At 40.9% G+C, this 21,407-nt stretch overlaps 1 protein-coding gene across 1 annotated transcript in view; it reads right to left on the bottom strand.

Annotated features, from left to right (window-relative positions):
* RNASEH2B (ribonuclease H2 subunit B) overlaps positions 1-19,645 on the bottom strand; it is a 161,649-nt gene extending 142,004 nt beyond the window's left edge. The window contains exon 1 of the mRNA XM_072783224.1: positions 19,623-19,645. Coding sequence (XP_072639325.1) covers positions 19,623-19,630 — 8 coding nt within the window. The 5' untranslated portion in view covers positions 19,631-19,645. The remainder of the gene's footprint in view (positions 1-19,622) is intronic.
* Positions 19,646-21,407: the final 1,762 nt, after the last annotated feature.

The raw sequence follows: 21,407 nt of genomic DNA, 5'->3' as shown, positions 1-21,407 counted from the left end.
TCTTCCCTCTTGAACTCATTCCTTTGCTTGCAGTATCAATTTTTGCTTCTGAATAGGAGCATTTCTATCGGCAGGCTATTATCTTATAATATCTCCCCCAATGTTTAAAAAAACAATTCCCCCAGCTACTACTTTATTTCTCTCCTCCCCGTATGAGCAAAATTCATTGCAATTGTCCCACTTAGTAGTCTACAGTTCTTTTGTTCCAATTTCCTTCTGAATCCACCCTACCAAAAATGTTCTTGTCACGACTCTCATAAATGTTTTCTTGGTTTAAATGAAGGCCTTTGGAGAATAGAAAACTATAAGATACTTCTTGCATACAAAGCACAGGACTGTGAGGATCAAGGTTTTCACATCTAAAAATTCCCTCCAACAGCCAAGCCAGCACCATTTCCCATTGTCCTTCATGCACCAGTGACTTCCCACTGATAAATTCAATGGTAAATTCTCAATCCTCATCTTACTTGATCTATCAACAGCTTTTGGCACAGCTGACTACTCCCTCTTGAGTCATTTTCTTATTTTGATTTTCAGATCAGCAGACTTTCATGGTTTTACTTCACTAAGTCACTCACAGAATTGTTTCTTATTTTTTCCACATCGCCCATATCCATATTGACTTTTTAATTTTAGAGTTCTTCAGTCTTGGTCTTGGCCCTTTTTCTGTATTATACTTAGTCCACAGTCATGTGATTTTAAATACCAGTGATTCACCAATGATACCAAGACATGTGTCTTTTACTCTAAACTCCAGATTCCTGTAGTCAAATCACCACCAGAGTACCTCTGCTTGAATGTTTGAAAGGCTTTTTCAATTCCAGAACAGAATTCTTGATCCTCAAATCTGCTTCTCCTCCATCTTCAAACTCTTATTGGGTGGTGGCTTAGATCCCTCCAGACATATAGGCAAAAAGATCATTGAAATAATCCCTGACTCTTCTTCTTTTTTTAAGATTTTATTTATTTATTCTCGAGAGACACACAGAGAGAGGCAGAGACACAGGTAGAGGCAGAAGCAGGCTCCCTGTGGGGAGCCCAATGTGGGACTTTTTCCCAGGACCTCAGGATCATGACCTGAGTCGAAGGCAGATGCTCAATCACTGAGCCACCCAGGTGTCTTCATCCTTAACTCTTCTATTACCCTCACATATAGCCACTCAACCAGCAAATCCTAATGGCTCAAGCTTCAAAATATATCCCCAATCATATTACTTCTCACCACTTCCATAGCCATTACCCTAGTCCTATTCCCACCTGGAGTATTGCAGTACCTTCCTAAATGGTCACACCACTTTACTGCCCTCTCCTTAGTCTCTATCAGCCACAGTAATACAAATCGACTGATTACTCCTCTACTCTCAATCCACCAATGGCTTCCTGTTTTACTCAGAATAAAATTCAAATTGTCTCTGACCCATCTCCTACCACACTTCTACTCTAACAACATCAATCTCTCTGCTGTTCTCACCTCTTCAAACATAACTAGTTTTGTGTTTGATCTTTGTGTTACTCTTTCCTCTGCCTGAAAGACTCCTCTCTCATCTGCTTCAAGTAGGTCTCCTCTCCAGTGCCCCTCATTAAAGAGGCCCTCTCTCACCCTTATCAAACTTAGCATCCCTGTCACTGTCTTACCCCTTTTCCTTGCTCTGTTGTCTTCATAAGGACATCTTGTAATGGCAAATTTATGTGTTTATTGACTATTGTAGTGGATTGAATGGTGGCCCTCAAAGGGTATGTCCATGTCCTGATCAATAGAATATGTGAATATTACTGTATATCCCCAAAAGGTGAATATGATCTTAGATAGTAACAAAGGTGAGTACATTACAGATCATGAGATTAAATTTTTTCTGAGGTTATCTGAGTGGACCCTAAATGCCATGAGAAATGGCATTTTACTGAGTGATTTGATCCCTCCAGTGTTCTTGAAGTCTTATATCTTTCAGTAACTATCTAAACTCAAAGCAAAAAGTTAAAAAGGACAATTTTAAGGCTTAAATTATTCAGAAAATTTTGGTTAAGTGTTGGGTTAAAAATAGTCATGTAGCTATTATTCAATAAATGCTCATTGTAACAATGATGGGGCCCGTCTAAGTCACCCTGAAGAGTAGTCCTTTGCTCCTCAGCTTTTCCTTACAGCCCTTTTCCTCTTCTCTTTTACCTGAAGTGCTACGTAAGTGTCTGTTTAAAAAGGCACATTTTAAACTTTATGATTGTGGGCTATCTTCTTCCATAGCTATATCATCATCATCATCATCATCATCATCATCATCATCAACAACAACAACAACAATAATCTTAATAAAAATTCCCACATTTTTGTGGCTCCAGCAATGTTTGGAGAGATTTGGGCATCTTGGAGTTAGGCTATAGTTGTTTGTTGTTTAAGACCATCTAGTGCCTTGAGCAGTATGTGATTCTTGGGTAAGGACAGGTTCTGGATGTCTCTTCAAAATGTTGAGAAAAAGTTGAGTCAGCTGATATTTTCTCTGTTGGCTTTCCTTGGATAATTCTAGACTCATGTTTCAGTGCTCCATAACAGTGGATTTCTGGATGGTGGAAACACATTTGTTTATGGAGTAAAAATAGGGCCATACTGGGAACTTCCTAAGCAGGGGTGGACAAACAATGACAAGATGGTACCTACACACCTTTTATTCCCTTAGATGGTCTCCTCACTGCCTTCTCTACTTCTCTGAAAGTTCCACGAGCTGCCTGATCAATCTCCTCCTACATCTTTTGACTGCATATCTCAGGCTGACATAGAAACTATCTTTAGGTTCCTTTGGCTGTGTTCCATTTTCTTTTGCCTCTTCAGAATCAGTTCTTTTCCCCCGTAGAAGTGCTCTCTCACTCTTCTAACTGGTATGGTTTCTTCCCAAAGTAGATTAATTTTCTTGGTTTAAATGAAGGCCTTTGGAGAGTAGAAAACTGTAAGATACTTCTTGCATACAAGGCACAGGACTGTGAGGATCAAGGTTTTCACATCTAAAAATTCCCTCCAACAGCCAGCACCATTTTCCATTGTCCTTCATGCTCCAGTGCCAGATACTTATGTAATAAATCTATCTGAGAGAAGTATAAATTCCTTGGACCCATGAGTTTCAAGACACATTTAATTCAGCAGAACTTCAAATAAGAAGTGTTCCATATAATCTGAGTAACCGCATCAAGGATCCCAGTATTCCGTTCTACAGCCAAAAAATTTACCACAGTCCTGGTTGCACTTAAATACACAGAAGAACCGAAGGTCTGGGCTGTTAGAGCCCTGGCATGTGTTCCCAGAGAGCTAACCTTTGTCCGAAGTGACTTGTTTACTGCTATGCTCAATATAAGTGATATTTAAAGCTGAGCCATAGTTTATAAGTTTCTCTTCTTCTAGACAAGCTCATATCTGAGCTTTGTCATAAGTCAAGAGACACTTTCAAGGTTGGCAGAAATTTTTCCATTACAGAAGTAACACTAATTGTTTCCTTTGCCTGGGTGAAGACTTTGATAATCATTATGGCTTCATTTTCCTTTTTCCTTAAAAAAGCATTAGGAAGCGTCTGTGGAGCATAGTGTCTGGTACAGAAGTAAATTCACAGTGATCCTAGAAACAAGTCACAGAAAACCATGTTGACTTAAGTTTGATTCAAAGAGAAAAAAAGAAGTTCTACAGAATCTGCTTCTGTTTCCTGCATGTGTCACTGTAGCTCTGAATGTAGCGTAAGAGTACAGGATATACTTGGAACGATCTGATGTGTGCATTTGTGTGTGTGTGTGTGTGTGACTGGGTTAGTGGGAAGGCAAGGAAGTACACTTGAGGCAAGTTAATCAAATGAATTTGGTTCCTTGCTGATTTGCATAAATGAAAAATACAGTGATTCTCATACATGAAGTGGTTCATGTCACCCTGATAGTTTGGGTGGTGCTGATGTGGTATGGTGTCAGAGAATTCCTTGGTGGTGTGGGGAACCCCTCCCCGCCAAACATACACACATATTGGAATTGGTGCTCAGAATTGTGTAATTTCTCTTGCACTTTTGCTTAATTAAATTTAAATGGTTGCTATGTTCCCTATATTATTCTGTATTATGAAGTTCTGCATTCTATACAGCCACTTTAACAATACTTTCTGTTCTCAAAACCACATTTTTGAGTTTTTTTATAAAAAGGTATTTTTGCTATTTAGTAGTATCAGGAGCTATAAAGTCAATGGGGCCGGAATTACTGTTATGAAGTTGCATTGTTTTGCTCCTGTTCTCAAGGCCTGCTTCAACATTAAGTCACAAAACATTCATAAACTCACATGCAGCCTAAGTGGGCCTGTGGGCAGTTTATTTTAAATTTATTCAACTTGAGTCTAACTCTGTGCAAAACATCATCTGTTCTAGTTGCAAACTGTAGCTGTTCCACTATTCCAAAATGTTTTGATGACTGAACCTGCTCAGTGAGTTGATCTGGTTAGTATGGGAATAACTAAAAAATAATTGACAACAAATCCAATCACGGTCAGTAAGAGTGTTTATGTATGTGTGTATGTGTAGTTTTCTAAATCAATATGCACATAATTTTTCTCATTTTCCTTTACTCATTTCAGTAGGCTAAAAAGAACTTTAAGTGGAGACATTTCTCTATTAGCAATGGGAAACCAATAAAAAAAGAAATTCCAGAGTGATGTCCAGTTCTAAGCAACGGTTACATATCTAACACGTTCCCAAATGAAATTTTTGAGCATTAATTATTACATCACATTTCCCCAAGGTCCCTTAGCTACAGGTTTTTAAACTGTTTATTACAAATAAAATGAGCTCCTGGGAAAATGAGAGGCCCCTAGCAAATCAGTATCACTAGTGAAGAAAAGAATTTGCCAAATAGCTCGGGTGTTTTTATATGTATCCAGGTAACTCTTTGTCTATGCATCTATTTATTTGTTAATCTTTTACTTTGAAATAATTATAGACCTATAGGTTATATTCATAGCTTACCCAGAGACTATAGATTCATAGGAAGCTGCAAAATAAAGCACCTGGGTTTTTGTGAACTCTTCACCCAACTTTCCCCTGTGATGCCATCTTACATGACTGTGGTACAACAGCAAAACTAGGAAACTGCCATTGGTACGATAGTGCTAAAAAGATTACAGAACGTACTCAGTTTATACATATACTCCTGTGTGTGTGTGTGCAGTTCTATGCAATTTGATTCTGTTATAAATTTCTGTCACCATCATCACAATCAAGATACAGAGCTGTTCCATCACTCTCTTGGGCTACCCTTTTATAGTTGAATCCACCCTCTCCACCCACCATATCTCTGTCCTCTGACAATCACTTATCTATTCTCCAACTCTATAATTTTGCCTCTCAAGAATCTTATAAAAATGGAATCATACAGTATGTCATCTTTTGAGACTGGCTTTTTATACTAAACATAATGTCCCTGAGACCCATCCAAACTGTTGCATGTACCAATAGTTTGTTCCTTTAAATTACTGAACAGCATTCCATTTGTATTTATTTTTAATATTGATTTTTGCCACAGTACATTCCAAAAATGGGATGTAAGGGCTCGCTAAGATAGATGCAGTACAGCAAAATAAAAATATGCAAGGAGAAAATCAGAATCAGGAATAAAAAATTAATATGCTCATGGATTGGAAGAATTATTATCATTAAAATGTCCATATTGGCCAAAGCAATCTACAGATTCAATGTAGTCCCTAGAACAAATAATCCTAAAATCTGCAGGAAGCCATTAAAAAACTCAAATGGCCAAAGCAATCTTGAGAAAGAAACACAAAGCTGAAGGTATCAAAATCCCAGATTGTGATATAGAGATACAGAGATATAGAAATCAAAACAGTATGGTATTAGCACAGAAGTAGATAGATCAACAGAACACAATTGATACCTGAAAAATAAACCCATGCCTATATGGCCAATTAATATATGATAAAGGAGGCAAGAATATACAATGTGAAAAGACAGTCTTCTCAGTAAGTATCCAAAATATATAAAGAACATATACAACTAAAAAAAAAAAAAAACCTGATTAAAAAGTGGGAAGAGAACCTGAATAGAGATACTTCCAGAGAAGACATCCAGATGGCCAACAGACACATGAAAAGATGTTCAACATCACTCATCATCAGAGAAATGCAAATTGAAACCACAATGAGATATCTCTTACAGCTATCAGAATGGCCAGTGTCCAAAAGATAAGAAATAACAAGTGTTGGCGAGAATGTGGAGAAAAGGGAACCCTCATGCACTATTGGTGGGAGTGTAAATTATTGCAAGCACTGTGGAAAACAGTATGGAGATTCCTCAAAGAATTAAAACTAGAAATACTATATGATCTAATAATTCCTCTACTGGGTATTTACTCAAAGAAAATGAAAACATGAATTCAAAAAGAAATACGTACCCCTGTGTTTATTGCAGCATTATTTATAAGAGCCAAGATATAGAAGAAACCCAAGTGTCTATTCATGGATGAATGGATAAAGAAAATGTGGTGTCTATGTATATACACAATGGGCTATTACTTGGCCATAAAAAAGAAGAAATCTTGCCATTTGTGACACCGTGGATGGCCCTAGAGAGTATTATGCTAAGTGAGGTAAGTTGATCAGAGAGAGACAAATACCAGATGCTTTCACTTAAATGTAAAATATAAAAAACAAAACAAATGAACATACGTACAAACAGACTCCCAAATACGAAGAGCAAAGTGGTGGTTGCCAGATGGAGGGGGGTGGGGGGATGGGTAAAATAGATAAAGGGCATTAAGAGGTACAACCTTCTAGTTATAAGCTATGAGAATGGAAAGAAGAGCATAGGAAATATAGTCAATAATACTGTAATAATTTTGAGCTGTGACAGACGGTGATCATACTTACGCTAGCATCATGGTGAACTTTGAATCATGCACAGAATTGTTAAATCAATACGCCGTACACCTGAAACTGTATGTCAATTATATTTCAGTAATAAACTTACAATTTTACAAGAAAATTAGTACGAAGGCAGGACTGCGTAAGGTAAGCACGCAAAATGCATGTAAACGGTTGCCAGACCATGTGGCTTTCAGCTTCCCGGCCGCCACTGTGGAGAAACAGCCGGTTATGCAGCTCATAGTCTAAAGATGCAGGCAAACAAGTTTCTCAGGGTCGGCTTGGCCACTCCCACTCCTCCAGCTGGAAGGAAGATTCTTTCCCAGGGAGTCCGTCAGGCGACTGTGGCCAGCAGACACTGAATTTAGAAATAAGTTAAGATTCCATCAAAGGATGCGTGTTAATAGCACAAGGAATTTTCTCGCACGATTCAAGAATCTGATCACCCAGCTTTCTCACTCCGCGACCTCAGGGCAGTAAGACTGCAGCTATTCTGTTCTGTGTTCAGAAAAAGCCCTCCGTGTGATTGGATGTGAACTGAAAAGCCGTTATGCTCTCCTCTGAAATCCAGGGTCATTTCCCTTCCCTGGAGGTGCAGAGGAGAGTCCCAAATCATGGTCTGGGTGCCCAGGGTGGATGGTTTCATGGGACCCAGAGAGGGTGTCCGCCACATTTACACACTGAGAGAGTTCACATAACCAGGGCTTCCAGCTTCTTTTGAGACACCGAGGTGGAAACACTGCCCATGCCTTCTGCCCTCCCCACCAACCCCCTCCCCGTCTCCTGCCTTTCAGGGTTGCTCCCTCCTTCCAAGAGGCGAGTGCTTTACATTTTCCCACGGTCAACCCTCAGCCTGCTTCTTTCATTTAATTTATGAGGTTGGCTCCAGAGCTTGCAACTTCTGGTCTAGACAGTGTTGAGTGTTCACCTTATGTTGCTGGGGCCGTGTTACGGGCACTGTAGGCCGTGGGCCCTTCCTTGGGCTGGCAGACTGGCCTTACTACGTCATGCAAGGGGTCTAGAGACCACAAGCCCGGGATTCTCATGAGACAGTCGACAGAGGTCAGTAACTGGGCGACTTTACATCAATGTTTATAGTAGAGTCTAGTTTGAAGCTGACTCAATCTTTTCCTTTATTAACAAAAAATATCTCCCATTATTCACTTGTTATTCACGACGTGCCAGAAACTATGTGCATGGTTTTTAAAAAAATTGTATTTATTTGAGAAGAGATAGGGAGAGACAGAGAGAGCATGAGTGGGGAGGAGGCATGGGGTGGGGGGAGGGAGATGCAGACTTTCCCCTGAGTAGGGAGCCTGACATGGGGCTCGATCCCAGGATCCCGAGATCATGACCTGAGCCGAGGGCAGACACTTAACCGACTGAGCCACCCAGGTGCCCCGAAACTATGTGTATGTTATAAGCACCTCGTTTAGTTATCACTTAAAAGCCTGCAAAAATAGTATTACTATTCTCATTTTAAAGATGGGGAAACTGAGGCTCAGAGAGGTGTAGGAACTTGCCCAAAGTCCTGCTGAAAGCAGTGTTGACACTAAGATAGAAACCTTTTCCTGCCTGGTTCCAATGCTTATGGTCTTCCGACCATGTCATATTGTTTTGCTCATAATGATCCATGGTTAACTTTTCTCCCTCCTCACAAGAGGGCGTAGGAGAGATGACATGGCTTCTTCTGTCTCCCTGAAGTAAAGATAGAAGCCAGGAATCAAAGTAAGAAGTAGACAGTGCCAGGTGTCAGAAAACATGAGTTCTAGCTCTGACTCTAGGGCTGACTTGTAGAGTGACTGTTGATATGTTCCCATAGCTTTTGGCTTTTCAATCTTGTCTGCACAAGGGGATGATAATCACTCCATTTCATTTTATTTTTTTAAGATTTTATTTATTTATTAATGAGAGACACACACACACAGAGAGGTGCAGAGACACAGGCAGAGGGAGAGGCAGGCTCCATGCAGGGAGTCCCATGTGGGACTCGATCCCGGGTCTCCAGGATCACGCCTTGGGCTGAAGGTGGTGCTAAACTGTTGAGCTACCCAGGCTGCCCTAATCACTCCATTTTAGATCCCACTGACACCAAGCATGGATTAGCTGGGATGAGTAGGACCAAAGGCCTTTGAAAAGCCAGCTGTGATTTATTTATATATGTGAGGTATGATTATTCATTATTATTAGTTTGTTGTAATTACAACAACAACCTAATTTGTGGGAATATACATCGTATCAATAAATATTCATTTACTAAATATCACATAATTTATATGAATAAATTAAAACCGAATTCAGTCACCATATTCATTCTCTCAAAAATATTAGCGGATGATTGGATGGTTGGATGGATGGATGGATCCAATGGATGGGGGGATGGATGGAGAATCTGGGTTGCTCAGTGTTCCATCAACGTCAGGCCTAGCTTTTTTTTTTTTTTCTTTTTTTTTAGGCCTAGCTTTTTCTAGGCTGAGTCTAAATTGGGTTGTAGAGGAGATCGAAGGACTCTTGGAGTCAAAAGTGTTTGAAAACACTTTCTTGTTTTCAAAATTAATTCTTAAATGAAAGAGCTTTGTAAAATCCATATAATGCTCCTATCTGGAAATTCTGCTAAGTTGGTAAATCCTGGGTGACAAAAATGACTGCCATCACAATCCTCATCAAAATCGTTAGAGTGAAAGTGTTTTCTTTTCTTGGGCTGGTAGAATGAATTTCCACATGTGGACCACTCTCCCAAAACCCATATGACACATATCATGAACTAAATATTTCCAAGTGTGGCTCTGTCATTTTAAGTGATTTCCCACGTTTTCACTTCACAAGAGACCTCTTAAAATATTATAGTGGTGACAATGACCTTGCTCAAATAGATGCAGAGCCAGCCTTTTACATTTCTAATGCTTTTTTCTGGAGTTTAAATTCAATGGTAAAATACTGCCTGTTTGATCTTACCAGGTGTGGCTGGTAATACTTTGCTAATTTAAAAGCTTTCCATGTTGAGGCTCTATTCAATTTAAAAATACATATTGCTTAAAATGCCATTTTTGTGTTTGTGTTATTCTAGCCATGGAATATAAAAGCTCAGGCTCTTAAGTCGGTATTTCAAAGATCAAAATATGGCATTTGCAATTTCACTGTAAAATAGGTAAGAATGCCTTTATAGACAGAAATACCTTGGAGAAAATGTATTTCAACCTAATCAGAGGGAAATTTGGTGTAATTTATATAAAGTAAGTATATCATGGAAAATAAATGGAACTTACATAAAATAATGTGTATTATCTCATAAGATGGCTGAGCCATAAAACGTAGCACTTGTTTATTTTACCAAAATTCCAGAATCACCACTTTAATATTTAAACTAAAGATTACTATTATTTACCTTAAAATGTTTATATATTGGATATAAAAAATTTCCAAAGAAATTACAGAGACATTTTAGTCATTTAAAGAAAGAATATTTAAACTCTTACTTATCCTTCTTCCTGAGGTTAACAACATTTTTGGTAAAACCCAGATGCAGGGATCCCTGGGTGGCGCAGCGGTTTGGCGCCTGCCTTTGGCCCAGGGCGCGATCCTGGAGACCCGGGATCGAATCCCATATCAGGCTCCCGATGCATGGAGCCTGCTTCTCTCTCTGCCTCTTTCTCTCTCTCTCTCTGTGACTATCATAAGTAAATAAATAAAAATTAAAAAAAAAAAAAAAACCCAGATGCATAAATTTAAGTGTGTATTTTACCTGACCCAGCTATCACATCATCATACTGAAGAGTTCTGATATCTGTAGATGACTCAGGGAAAAGGAGAATAATTTACATCATTTTTATCTTTTCAGAGAATTTGCATATTAAACTTAGAACAGAAGTTTTCATTTTAGACATATTGTTTTTCCATTCATTCTATAGCTTCTATTACATTCCTATCCAGCTTTTCCTCATTACTCTAAATATCTAGATTTATCGACAAAGTAGATTTATGCACATAAAACTAAATATAACTGTTCAGATGTGTCAACAAGTTGCACTCTGAACCCCAACTGTGGTTGATTGAGAGGCATCTTTTACTCAGTAGACTGAAATTTATGCCTTTCTACTGATGTGACTTATGGTTTGGTCTGTGCTAGGCCTCAGGACCTTCATAACTGTCTTTCTTATGATTATTCAGGAGTAAGCTGTTGCTTTTGCATGGTCTTTCTTGCCCTTTACCCTACATCTCTATGTATGGACTAAAACTCATTTTTGAAACATTAACCACACACACGCGTGCACGCCCCCGCCCCCAAATGGATTCGGCAAACGGAGCATAGCATCAGCTGCCATGGGGGCTGGAAGGATGTCAGACTCCATCCACCCCACAATTTCAACAAGACTTTCTCAGAACGATAAATGGGCTAAGCCCACAGGGGTGCCTCAGATCTGGTTTCCAGAGCCCATCCCCGTGCCATTCTCCACATTATCAGGTTGGCTTCACGGTTATTTCTTTACATCACTTTTCAAATAGCATTTCTAGTGAAAACAGGATTCTGCTACTGAAAAAAAAAAGGGACAGAATAAATACTGTAAATTAATAAAACCCAAACCACTGACAAACACCAGCTTTCTTTGTCTTACAGATTTTTGAACCCAAGCCTAGGGAATTTAAGTGACTTTTCAGAGAGGACGGAGACGGATCCAGCTCTTGTGAGCCCCAATCCAGCCTTCCCTCTGGTAGACCCTATAACCCAAGCCCGTCAGGCTGTCAAGGTGGCTAGTCTCTCCTCACTCAGCGCAGCTTCCTGGCCCCAAGCTGGTGGTGGAAAAGCTGGCCACGGGCAGAAGGGAGCATTAATGTTAACCCCGTCGGATGGGTCCATTTTCTCCCTGGGCCTGACCACAGGGGTCTTTGCTGGGAAATTTTGGTAGATGAGCAGATTTCCCTCTCAGAAACGCCAACCATTACAATCCTTTCTGGGACAGAAGTTTCCGAACAATTATTAGCATTTCTGTTAAACAGGAGTCCTATGTAAAGGCCAGAACTCATGGGGCTCGCCCAGCATAGCCACGCGTCCACGGAGGCCTGCGGACTCAACGCGCGAAGCCTGATGTAGGGTCCACTTCCCCTCGGTGTTCCTCCTCCGTGCACATCTCTGGTTACTTCTTCTAGCTGCTGTCTCTGGGTCCTTAACATTCAGTTTCTGCCTTCACTCCTCCCATCTGCCTCTCCTCTTTCTGTTCAGATGCCTCCGATAAAGGACCAAAAGCAGGGACTTAGTCTACTACGATCATGGCAACAAGTTTCTGGGGCCTTGACAAAAAAGAACAGAGCACCCCCTGGCAGGTGCTTCCAGCTGCCACACATCTATGCACACACACACACACATACTCACCCTCACACACCTTCCTGTATGAAACCACCAGGAAGTCCATGTCTATCACGGGTACCACAAGTTATCCTAAAAATGTTCAGATCCATTTTCATAGTCATACTACTTTAAAAATTCATTTTCTCAGGTCCAGTCATTAAAAAGAAAACATCTTGATTTAAGTTCTTTGGACTTCCACTGGACTTTAAAGATTTAAAATTTGGGGGGTGTTTAATATACATTTTGCCTTACCTCTACATAAACTAAAAAATTCACGACAGTTGAATCCCCCAAGCTCCCTTCAAACACGTATAAATTGCTGAGATATGGGGGAATGATGGATGACCATGAAAGGGCCAGGTGTGGGCAGCACGCAAGCAAACACCTTCCCTTCCTATAGCACTTGGCACTAGAAGGAGTTCTTTGCGGCCTTTCCCTCACGTAGTGATGTCCAGATGCCAGTCATGGCCTGGGGCCAGTTGTTGACACGGTCTTCAACTTCCAGTAGTGAAACGAGAAGGATCAGGAAAATAGATTGAGTGGTCTCATATAGTTAAATGTATTCGGTGAGAGGCTCCGTCTTTCGTTTTGAGATTTTTTATGCTTGCTTTTCTTGCCTTTCTCTTTCGGTATTAAAGTGTTCATTTCTTAATAAAAAGTGAGGGTTATAGATGATAGAAATATTCAGTTTTGTTTAAATGACCTTTCTTTACAAAATTAAAAGATGGAAACTCGGTATTGGTTTTAAAACCAATTTTAAATCCCCATGAAATTTAGTCTGGAAAATATTGCTCTAAGTCTGGGTCAAATCCCCAGACCAGGAGTGAATGCCTACAACCACTGAAATTCTTAAGAGAATTTTTTTTAAGGAGAACTTCTATTTCAGAAAGTATAGAGAAGGAGGATCGAGAAGGACCCATTACCCTACTCTACTCCCTCTTCCCAACATCCATAGAAGTGTAGGTCTTCTTGAAATGTGAAATAGAAAATGGGTAGGATTAGAAAAAAAAATGCTGCTCCAAAACATTATGAGAAAGTTGTCTCCATTGTTGATGTGTTTCTTGTGTTGGCTGGCTCGAAGGATCACAAAGTGTGACACTGTCACAAACAGTCCCCAACGTGTTTATTTTCTCCTGACAAATACTATAAATTTTCTTCTTGTAGTGAACAAACATTGTTTATGCAGCTGTGCTTTCTTAAGTGAAAACTGACTTTCTACCCAATGTATCTTTGTTTTAAAGACACTTAAAGAGAGCTCTCTCCTGGCATTTGGGGAGGACTTTTCAAGTAAGACCACCTAATTAGGAACAATCACTGTGCATTAGATCCACCAGAAAGAAAGAAAGAAAAAAAAACTTGGCCTCGTTAAGTGTTTCCATCTTGGGTTACAGACCTCATCTAAAGCGGCTTCTCCCTCGGCCCGCGTAGTCTTTGCTGTGGGGACTGAAGGTAAGAGCCAGTGCTGGCTGGCCGGCTGAGATCTAGAACAAACCCACAGGAAATCTCGGCCCCTCTCCTCTGAGACCGGCTGAGATTATTTTACTTCATTTAACTAACCAGATGATAGGTTGACTGATGGGGTCATTATGTCCAGTGCAAGCAATTTTAGAATGAAAATTATGCAACAGGATAGACCGCAGCTCAATTTTTATCACCCCAAATGCATGCTGTGTTCCTAATGTGATTGCCTTTGGGCCAAAACTGAAAGAAATGTTCAGTCTCAAGGTGCCTATATTTTCTGAAATAGATTGAGTGAAACCTCTGTCTCTCTCTCTCTTTTTTATTCAACATGCAAGTGAATTTCTTAGGTTTTACTTTTAAAATATTGGATACAAGATAAAAACTGCAGTGATTAATATTTCCTTCGGGGCCAGCAGTTGGCAAGGAAAAGTCACCAAGTTTTATCTGTCCGTCAAGTCGTTACTATCATTTTCATGCTTGGGTCAGTCAGTCGAGTAAGGGGGGAAGCTTCCTGACATGCAGAATTGCCTGGGAAACTGGAAATTGATTTTTTTTTTTTAATGTCCTCACAGAAAGGACATTTTGCTTAAGTGCCTCCTAATTGCAAATGCACCTCCAGATACTGTAGTAGTTTCTCTTTGTGGCTTTTGTATTTCCCTTGTTGTTCCTATTGACTTTTCTTTTCTTTCTTTATTTTTTGTTTTGAAATGAAGAAAGAATTTGAATTTTATGATTTGATAGAAAAGCTCAGTTTGCAAAGAATATCAGCAATTTCTCATTTGAATACCTCATGCTATTCCCAGTTGCTAGAGCTTAACCTTTGACTCCTAAACCCAACTTGTAAATCAGTCACTCCTATCCATCCCAAATTGCCTCCTTTTCCTGGAGTTTTTATCTTTTGTCATCCCTACCTACTCACTAGCAAGACCTTGTAGCCGGGGGCTTGCCTTTCCACTTCTTCACTCTGCACACGGATAGTGGGTGCCTACTATGTGCCAGACACTGCTCTTGGTACCGGAGATACAGTTGCGTACAAGCCGAGGTGCATCCCTGTTCTAATACCAATCACGTTCACGTTACAATTCCTCTGGAAATATTCTCACCTTTCATGGACGCCCCCCAACCTCATATAAATGTATATATTTAAATATAAAATGATTCTATCACAGAAATACTAAATTAAGGAGGAAAAAAATCTACATAAATCTAGCACAAAAACATTTAGTACATTAGGATCTCTCTGCATTGACCAAAAACCAACCAACCAAAGGAGCAAAAAACAAAACAAGTCAAAAAACCAATTTCTTGGAATATCATCCGAGAACTTCTAATTTTAATATACAGAGTGAAGTGAGCATTTTCTCATTCGTGTCTCAGAAAAACCACCCAAAAAGCATAAAGGAAAGCAAGAAAAAACAGTAACGCAAACCTATCCTTTATAAATCTAGGAAACAACAGAGACCCCCCAAAACAAAAATGACTTGCAAAATCAGTGAAGGTTGAACAGAAACATAGCAAGCTCCCCAGTGAGGGTGTCCGTGGAAGCCGAGCACAGAAAACGCTGTAAGAGTTTGTAAGGGACACACACTGAAATGTAAACCCAGCTTTTTACAACAGGGGCCAGCAAACTTTCTCTTAAACAGCCAAATAGTAAATATTTTAGGCTTTGTAGACATATGGTCTCTGTCTCAACTACTCAACTCTGCCACTGTGGAGCTCAGACAGCCATGGATAGTATGTGAACACACGGGCATGGCCAAGTTTCAACAAAACTTTATAAAAATGGGCAGCTGGCTTGAGGGATGCTGTTTGCTGATCCTTGTTTTATAGTAATAAAAGTATATCAGCTAGAGTGAGAGCTCCTTTGGTCTGGATCTCAAGGAGGTGAGGTGTCTAGAAAGAAGGAGAAGAGATGGAGCTGCATGAAAAGTTGTACAAAAAAGCCATCCTTGCTGAAAGCCATCTACTGGTGTGCCAGCATGGAGGAAAGTGGCTTTGCTTTATAAATGCTCCAAATCTGCTGGTATCAATTGGCTGGACAAAGTGAAAGTCTAAAATAACCCACTTTTTCATAAGAAAAACTTGCTGGTTGGAACATGGCCCACACCTCTCTCTCTCACAGAAGACTTTTGAAAATAGCTGATTCAGAAAAACTTGCTTTCTTCCAATGTGGTTAATCAAAAAGGAATCAACTCAGGATCTATAAAAAGATACTAAGAGAAGGGGGGTGGGAAGCAGGAAGAAAAAAGGAAAACTAAATGAGGCTCAAGAAATACTAATGAGAGAGATGAAAATTGTGACCAAATATACTCCTGATTATTTAAAACCAAGTGAGCAATCACCTATGTGCAATTTCATGGGAAACAACAACAAAGCAGCAGAAGTGGACTATACATGCAGCGCCAGAATTAAGGGAAGATAGGAGAAATATCTCAGGATGCAGGTCGAGTGCAGCTTGGAAGCTGCACAAAGGTTGGTCACTGATGAAAGCATAGCTAGGGATGGGGAAGACAGGACCAGAAAAAAAGGAGTACAAAGAATCAACACATAAGAAGTTAAAGGGATGATGTGATGATATGGAATATGGTTTCAAAATAAATTAAATCTATACATAATCGATGTCCCTAAAGAAGAAAACCAAAATAATAGACACCATTCTAAGGAGTAATACACAAAAATAATCAATACAAAACATTATTAAACAAGACCCAGTAGCACATTAGAAAACTAACACACCATGACCAAGTGTGATTTATTCCAGGGAGGCAAGGATAGTTCAATATTAGAAAACCTATTAATTTGTTTTCACCATACTGAGATTAAAAGTTAGCTTCTAAGATACCAAGAGGCATTTGATACAAAACCCAACATCTTTCTTCTTTTTTTAAAAAAACTACCAGTAAAATGGCAGTTGATACTTCCTTAACATAATTAAATACATTTATCTCAAGCCAAAGCCTAGTATCATGTTAAGTGAGAAACCTCAGAACTATTCATATTAAACTCGGGAACAGGACAAGGATGTTTCCTATCACAACTACTAGTAAACACTAACCTAGAGATTCTGGCCAATTCAATTACATAAAAGAAAGAAAGAAAATGTATACAATTTAGAAAAGAAAGAGACAAATCATACTTGTTTGTAGATTATAAGATTTAGTATTGAATTACAATAGAAAGCAACCCCACTGAAAAATATTAACAAAAAATAGTGGAATGTAGTTAGGCCCCTGATTACAAAATTAATAGATAAAATCATCATCCTTCATATGTTAAAATAAAATAAGTATTAATAGAATAAAAACTTTCCTTTTAATAGCAATATGACTAGAAAATATTTAGAAATAAGTTTATAGGATGTGGAAGATCTATATGAAGAAACTTTCACCGTGCTATTCATGAACACAAAAAAGCTCTAGCCTGAATGTAAAGACATACAAAATTCTTGGCAAGGGAAACTCAATATCTTGCAGCTTTCATCTCTCTCCAAATTAATGTAAACATTTAATACAGTTACTATAACAATGGAATTTGAAATCTACATATGACTCTAAAGTTCATATAGGAAAATAAACAAGCAAGAATAACCAGGAAAATTCAGAAAAAAAAAAAAGAGAAGATACGTAGTACTAGTCCTACCAGATGCTAACATATAAAGGATATGATAAGTGTGGCATTTCACTTATTCTGATTCAGTTATTCTGCTGGATTGTCTTCCGTACAAAAGTAATATTGGATTATAACTTCACACCTTGCATCAAAATAATTTTCTGATGAATCAAAGATTTCTGTGTAAATAATAAAAATATTATTAAAATTATTATTGATTAAAATTATTAAAAGTGCTAGGACACTCCATGAGAAAGTTTTTACAAAAGTACTACAGTGGAGGAAATCTTTCGAAGTGTATCACAAAACTCAGAAGCCATATCAAACAAGACTGATAAATCTGACAACTTTGAAAGTAGAACTCGGCAAAACTTTGCAACTCCTAATTAGCACTTTCCAATCGAGATACAACACAGAATACCTTTGTGATTTTAAGTTTTCTAGTAGTTATGTCAAAAAAGTAAAAAGAAATGGGTGAAAGTAATTTTCATAGTTTATTACATTTAACTTGACTTTTCCAAAGTATTTTCATTCAATAGTCTATAATAAAATATTATAAATGAGATAATTTCTAATCTTTTTATTTTTATACTGATATATCTGATGTGTATTTTATAACCTATTGTACTTCGTAGTCAATGAGCCACATCAGGGGCTCAAGAGTCACATGTAGCTCTTGGCTATCATATTTGTCAGCATCGCAGTGAGTTAATTTCCTCCACATAGAAAATCTTTTTTTTTTCTTTTTTTTTCCACATAGAAAATCTTAACATAGAAAGAGATCTCAGGGCGTCTGGGGGGCTCAGGGGTTGAGCCTCTGCCTTGGGTTCTGGGATCCAGTCTGGCATCGGACTCCCCACAGGGAGCCAAGCCTGCTTCTCCCTCTGCCTGTGTCTCTGCCTCCCTCTGTGTGTCTCTCATGAATAAATAAATAAAACCTTAAAAAAAATTCTCATAAATCTGTAAGAAAAAGTCTAACAACTTAATTTTTAAAAGGACGGAACACTATTAATTAATTAAAAGAGAATTTCAAGTTAAAATACTGTTAGAAAATAATAGTCCACGGCCCCTGGCTGGCTCAGTAAAGCGTGTGACTTACTTGATCTCAGGGTTGTAAGATCGAGCCTCATGTTGGGTGTAGAGATCACTTAAAAAAAAAAAAAAAAAAAGAATAATATTCCATTTCGTCTCAGATTGGCAAAGATCAATAAATTTTGTAACATGCTGGGTCCATGAGGAAGAGGAGAATCAGCCATGTTGCACGTTGTTACAGGTTGACGGTAAGAGGGTAAGTCGGTGCAATCTCAGTGGAGGGAGGTTTGACCATAGGTATCGAAATGACCAGTGCATGTACCTTTGGCCTATCGACTCCAATTCCAGGATCTTTTCCTACAGATGGACTTGCAAATGTGACAAGATATTTATGTACCAATGATTTATTGAGATATTGTTTATAAATGTAAAAAATTTCAAAACTGCCTGGACGTTTATCAGTAGAGTACAGGTTAAACACATCATGGAATATTATAAATGAAACACTATGCTGTCAAAACTAAGAAGGAAGTGTTTCCTGGAATCACATGGGAGCCATTCCAGCTGTACGCTTACGTGATCGGGAGTCCCGCGTCGGGCTCCCTGCGTGGAGCCTGCTTCTCCCTCTGCCTGTGGCTCTGCCTCTCTCTCTGAGTCTCTCACGAACAAATAAATAAAATCTTTTTTTTCTTTTTTTTAAAAAAGGTAACTCACCTTTTTTTTTTAAGCACTTAAAAAAAGATTTTATTTATTTATTCGTGAGAATACACAGAGAGAGAGGCAGAGACACAGGCAGAGGGAGAAGCAGGCTCCATGCAGAGAGCCTGATGTGGGACTCGATCCCAGGACCCTGGGGTTGTGCCCTGAGCTGAAGGCAGGTACCCAACCGCCCCAAGAGTTACCTTTTATTGTATATTCTTTTATGGCTTTTAATTCCGTACCACTAATATGTATTTCCTGTTCAACCTTTATATAAAATATTTAAATCTATTATTTATTTTTTTAATTTTTATTTATTTACTTATGATAGTCACAGAGAGAGAGAGAGGCAGAGACACAGGCAGAGGGAGAAGCAGGCTCCATGCACCGGGAGCCTGATATGGGATTCGATCCTGGGTCTCCAGGATCGCGCCCTGGGCCAAAGGCAGGCGCCAAACCGCTGCGCCACCCAGGGATCCCTATTTAAATCTATTAAAAGGAATTGAAGCAATCAGAATATTCACTGAAGCCATTCCACTCAATTTTGTGTGTCTACTGCAAGTGGAGGTTTTCAAATTTTTGGTTAACACTCACCTCAACATAGCAGTTTTAAGGCGACATCCTGTCCCCAAATGCAGGCCCTAACCCGAGTGACACAGTTTAGTCTCTGACAGTTACATTTTTTGGCTCTGGTTTTCTCAACAGTCCCGAACACCTGCTGTCCTGTTTACGCAGAGCCTTCTGTTCAGCGGGACCAAATGGCAGGTGCTTCCGAGTCAGAGTCTCCTCCGCCACTTGCTTCCCTGCCCTTACTGGGAGCTTCTGAGTGGGGAGCTGCCCCAGCTGGGCTTCCCAGTCGCCAGCAAGCACCCACATTTCTGAAGGAACGTTCTGGATTTGAAGGGTTTACAGTAAATATTTCCTGATGTATTTCCAGGAAAGGCGATGAGCTTGCACTGTTTTCAGGGTGCAGAGGCCCCCTTCCCGCGAGGAGGTCACCGCCCGCCCTCGGTGGCACTGGTCCAAGCCGGCCTTCCTTCCACCTCCAGCAGACAGCCAGGCACCTGCGACACCGCACCCGGCGTGGCTTGGCTTCGCAGGTGAGGTCATCACACCAATGGAAAATGGGGTTACAGTGGCCAATCTGAGTTTAAGGCATTTGGAAGGAAAAAAAATACATCCATTGGCAATTGAGGCGTCGTTGAAGGCACCTGGAGAGAGGCTGCCTGCATGTCCCACGTCCCTGTGAATCCCACCTCGAGCCCCCAAACCTGGTGTGGGCGAAGCGGTGGCACGTCCTGTCTGGGTTTGGGCAGACTCCCAAGGTCTGCGGCCCCAGAGCCCGGCGCTGGCCAGGGGGGCCCAGAATCCGCACACATCCCCCTGGGCCGGCGGGGCCTGCAATCCTGCCCGGCTTCGGTCCCGGGAAGCGCCCGCGTCTGGCGCCGGCTCCGTGTCCCGGTCTGGGCGGGAGGGGCTCAGGCTTCCGCGGGCGGCCAGTGGAGGTCAGTGTTGAGTCACCGATCCCGCGCCCCTGGCCGCAGGCCCTCCCGGGTTCCTGCCCTAGAGGAGGCGGGGAAGGGCAGCCCTGGGGCAGGACCCAGTGCCTGTGACCCAATGCAGGTGTGACCCTGTGTGCACTGTGACCCAGTGCAGGTGTGACCCAGGGAGGGTGTGACCCAGTAGGTGTGTGACCCAGAGCAGGTGGGACCCCGTGCACAATGTGACCCAGGGCGGGTGTGACCCTGTGTGTGCTATGACCCAGTGCAGGTGTGACCCCAGTGTGGGTGTGAGCCTGTGTGCACAGTGACCCAGTGCAGGTGTGACCCCCCTTGCACAATGTGACCCAGTGCAGGTGTGACCCTGTGTGCACTGTGACCCAGGGCAGGTGTGACCCAGTGGGTGTGACCCCGGGTGCACTGTGACCCAGTGGGTGCATGACCCCGTATGTACTGTGACCCTGTGTGCATTGTGACCCAGGGTGGATGTGATCCAGGGCAGGTGTGACCCCAGTGTGGGTGTGATTCTGTGTGCACTGTGACCCAGAGCAAGTGTGACCCCAGTGTGGGTGTGACCCAGTGGGTGTGTGACCCCGGGCACGTGTGAGCAGTCCCAGAGCACCAGGAGCCTCTGCCCAGGCCCAGTACCTGAGGCTTCTGGGATCGCCCCCAGCTCTGCGGCACGGTCTCCAGGCCCGTGGTGACCTGGCGGGGGCTCCCAGGGTGCTGGGCGGGGTGGGAGCTATTAATCCCCGCGGAGGACTTTGCAGGATGCCCGTTAGGCCACAGGCCATGCGACTCCCCCTCAAAACTCTGGTGGGCGAGGGGTAGGGTTTTTTTTTTTAAGATGTTATTTACTTATTCCTGAGAGACCCAGAGA

Source organism: Canis lupus, chromosome 17, assembly GCF_048164855.1.
Source record: "Canis lupus baileyi chromosome 17, mCanLup2.hap1, whole genome shotgun sequence".
Taxonomy (NCBI): Eukaryota; Metazoa; Chordata; class Mammalia; order Carnivora; family Canidae; genus Canis; species Canis lupus.
Note: the sequence above shows the minus strand (reverse complement) of the source record. Positions and strands in the feature narration are given on the sequence as shown.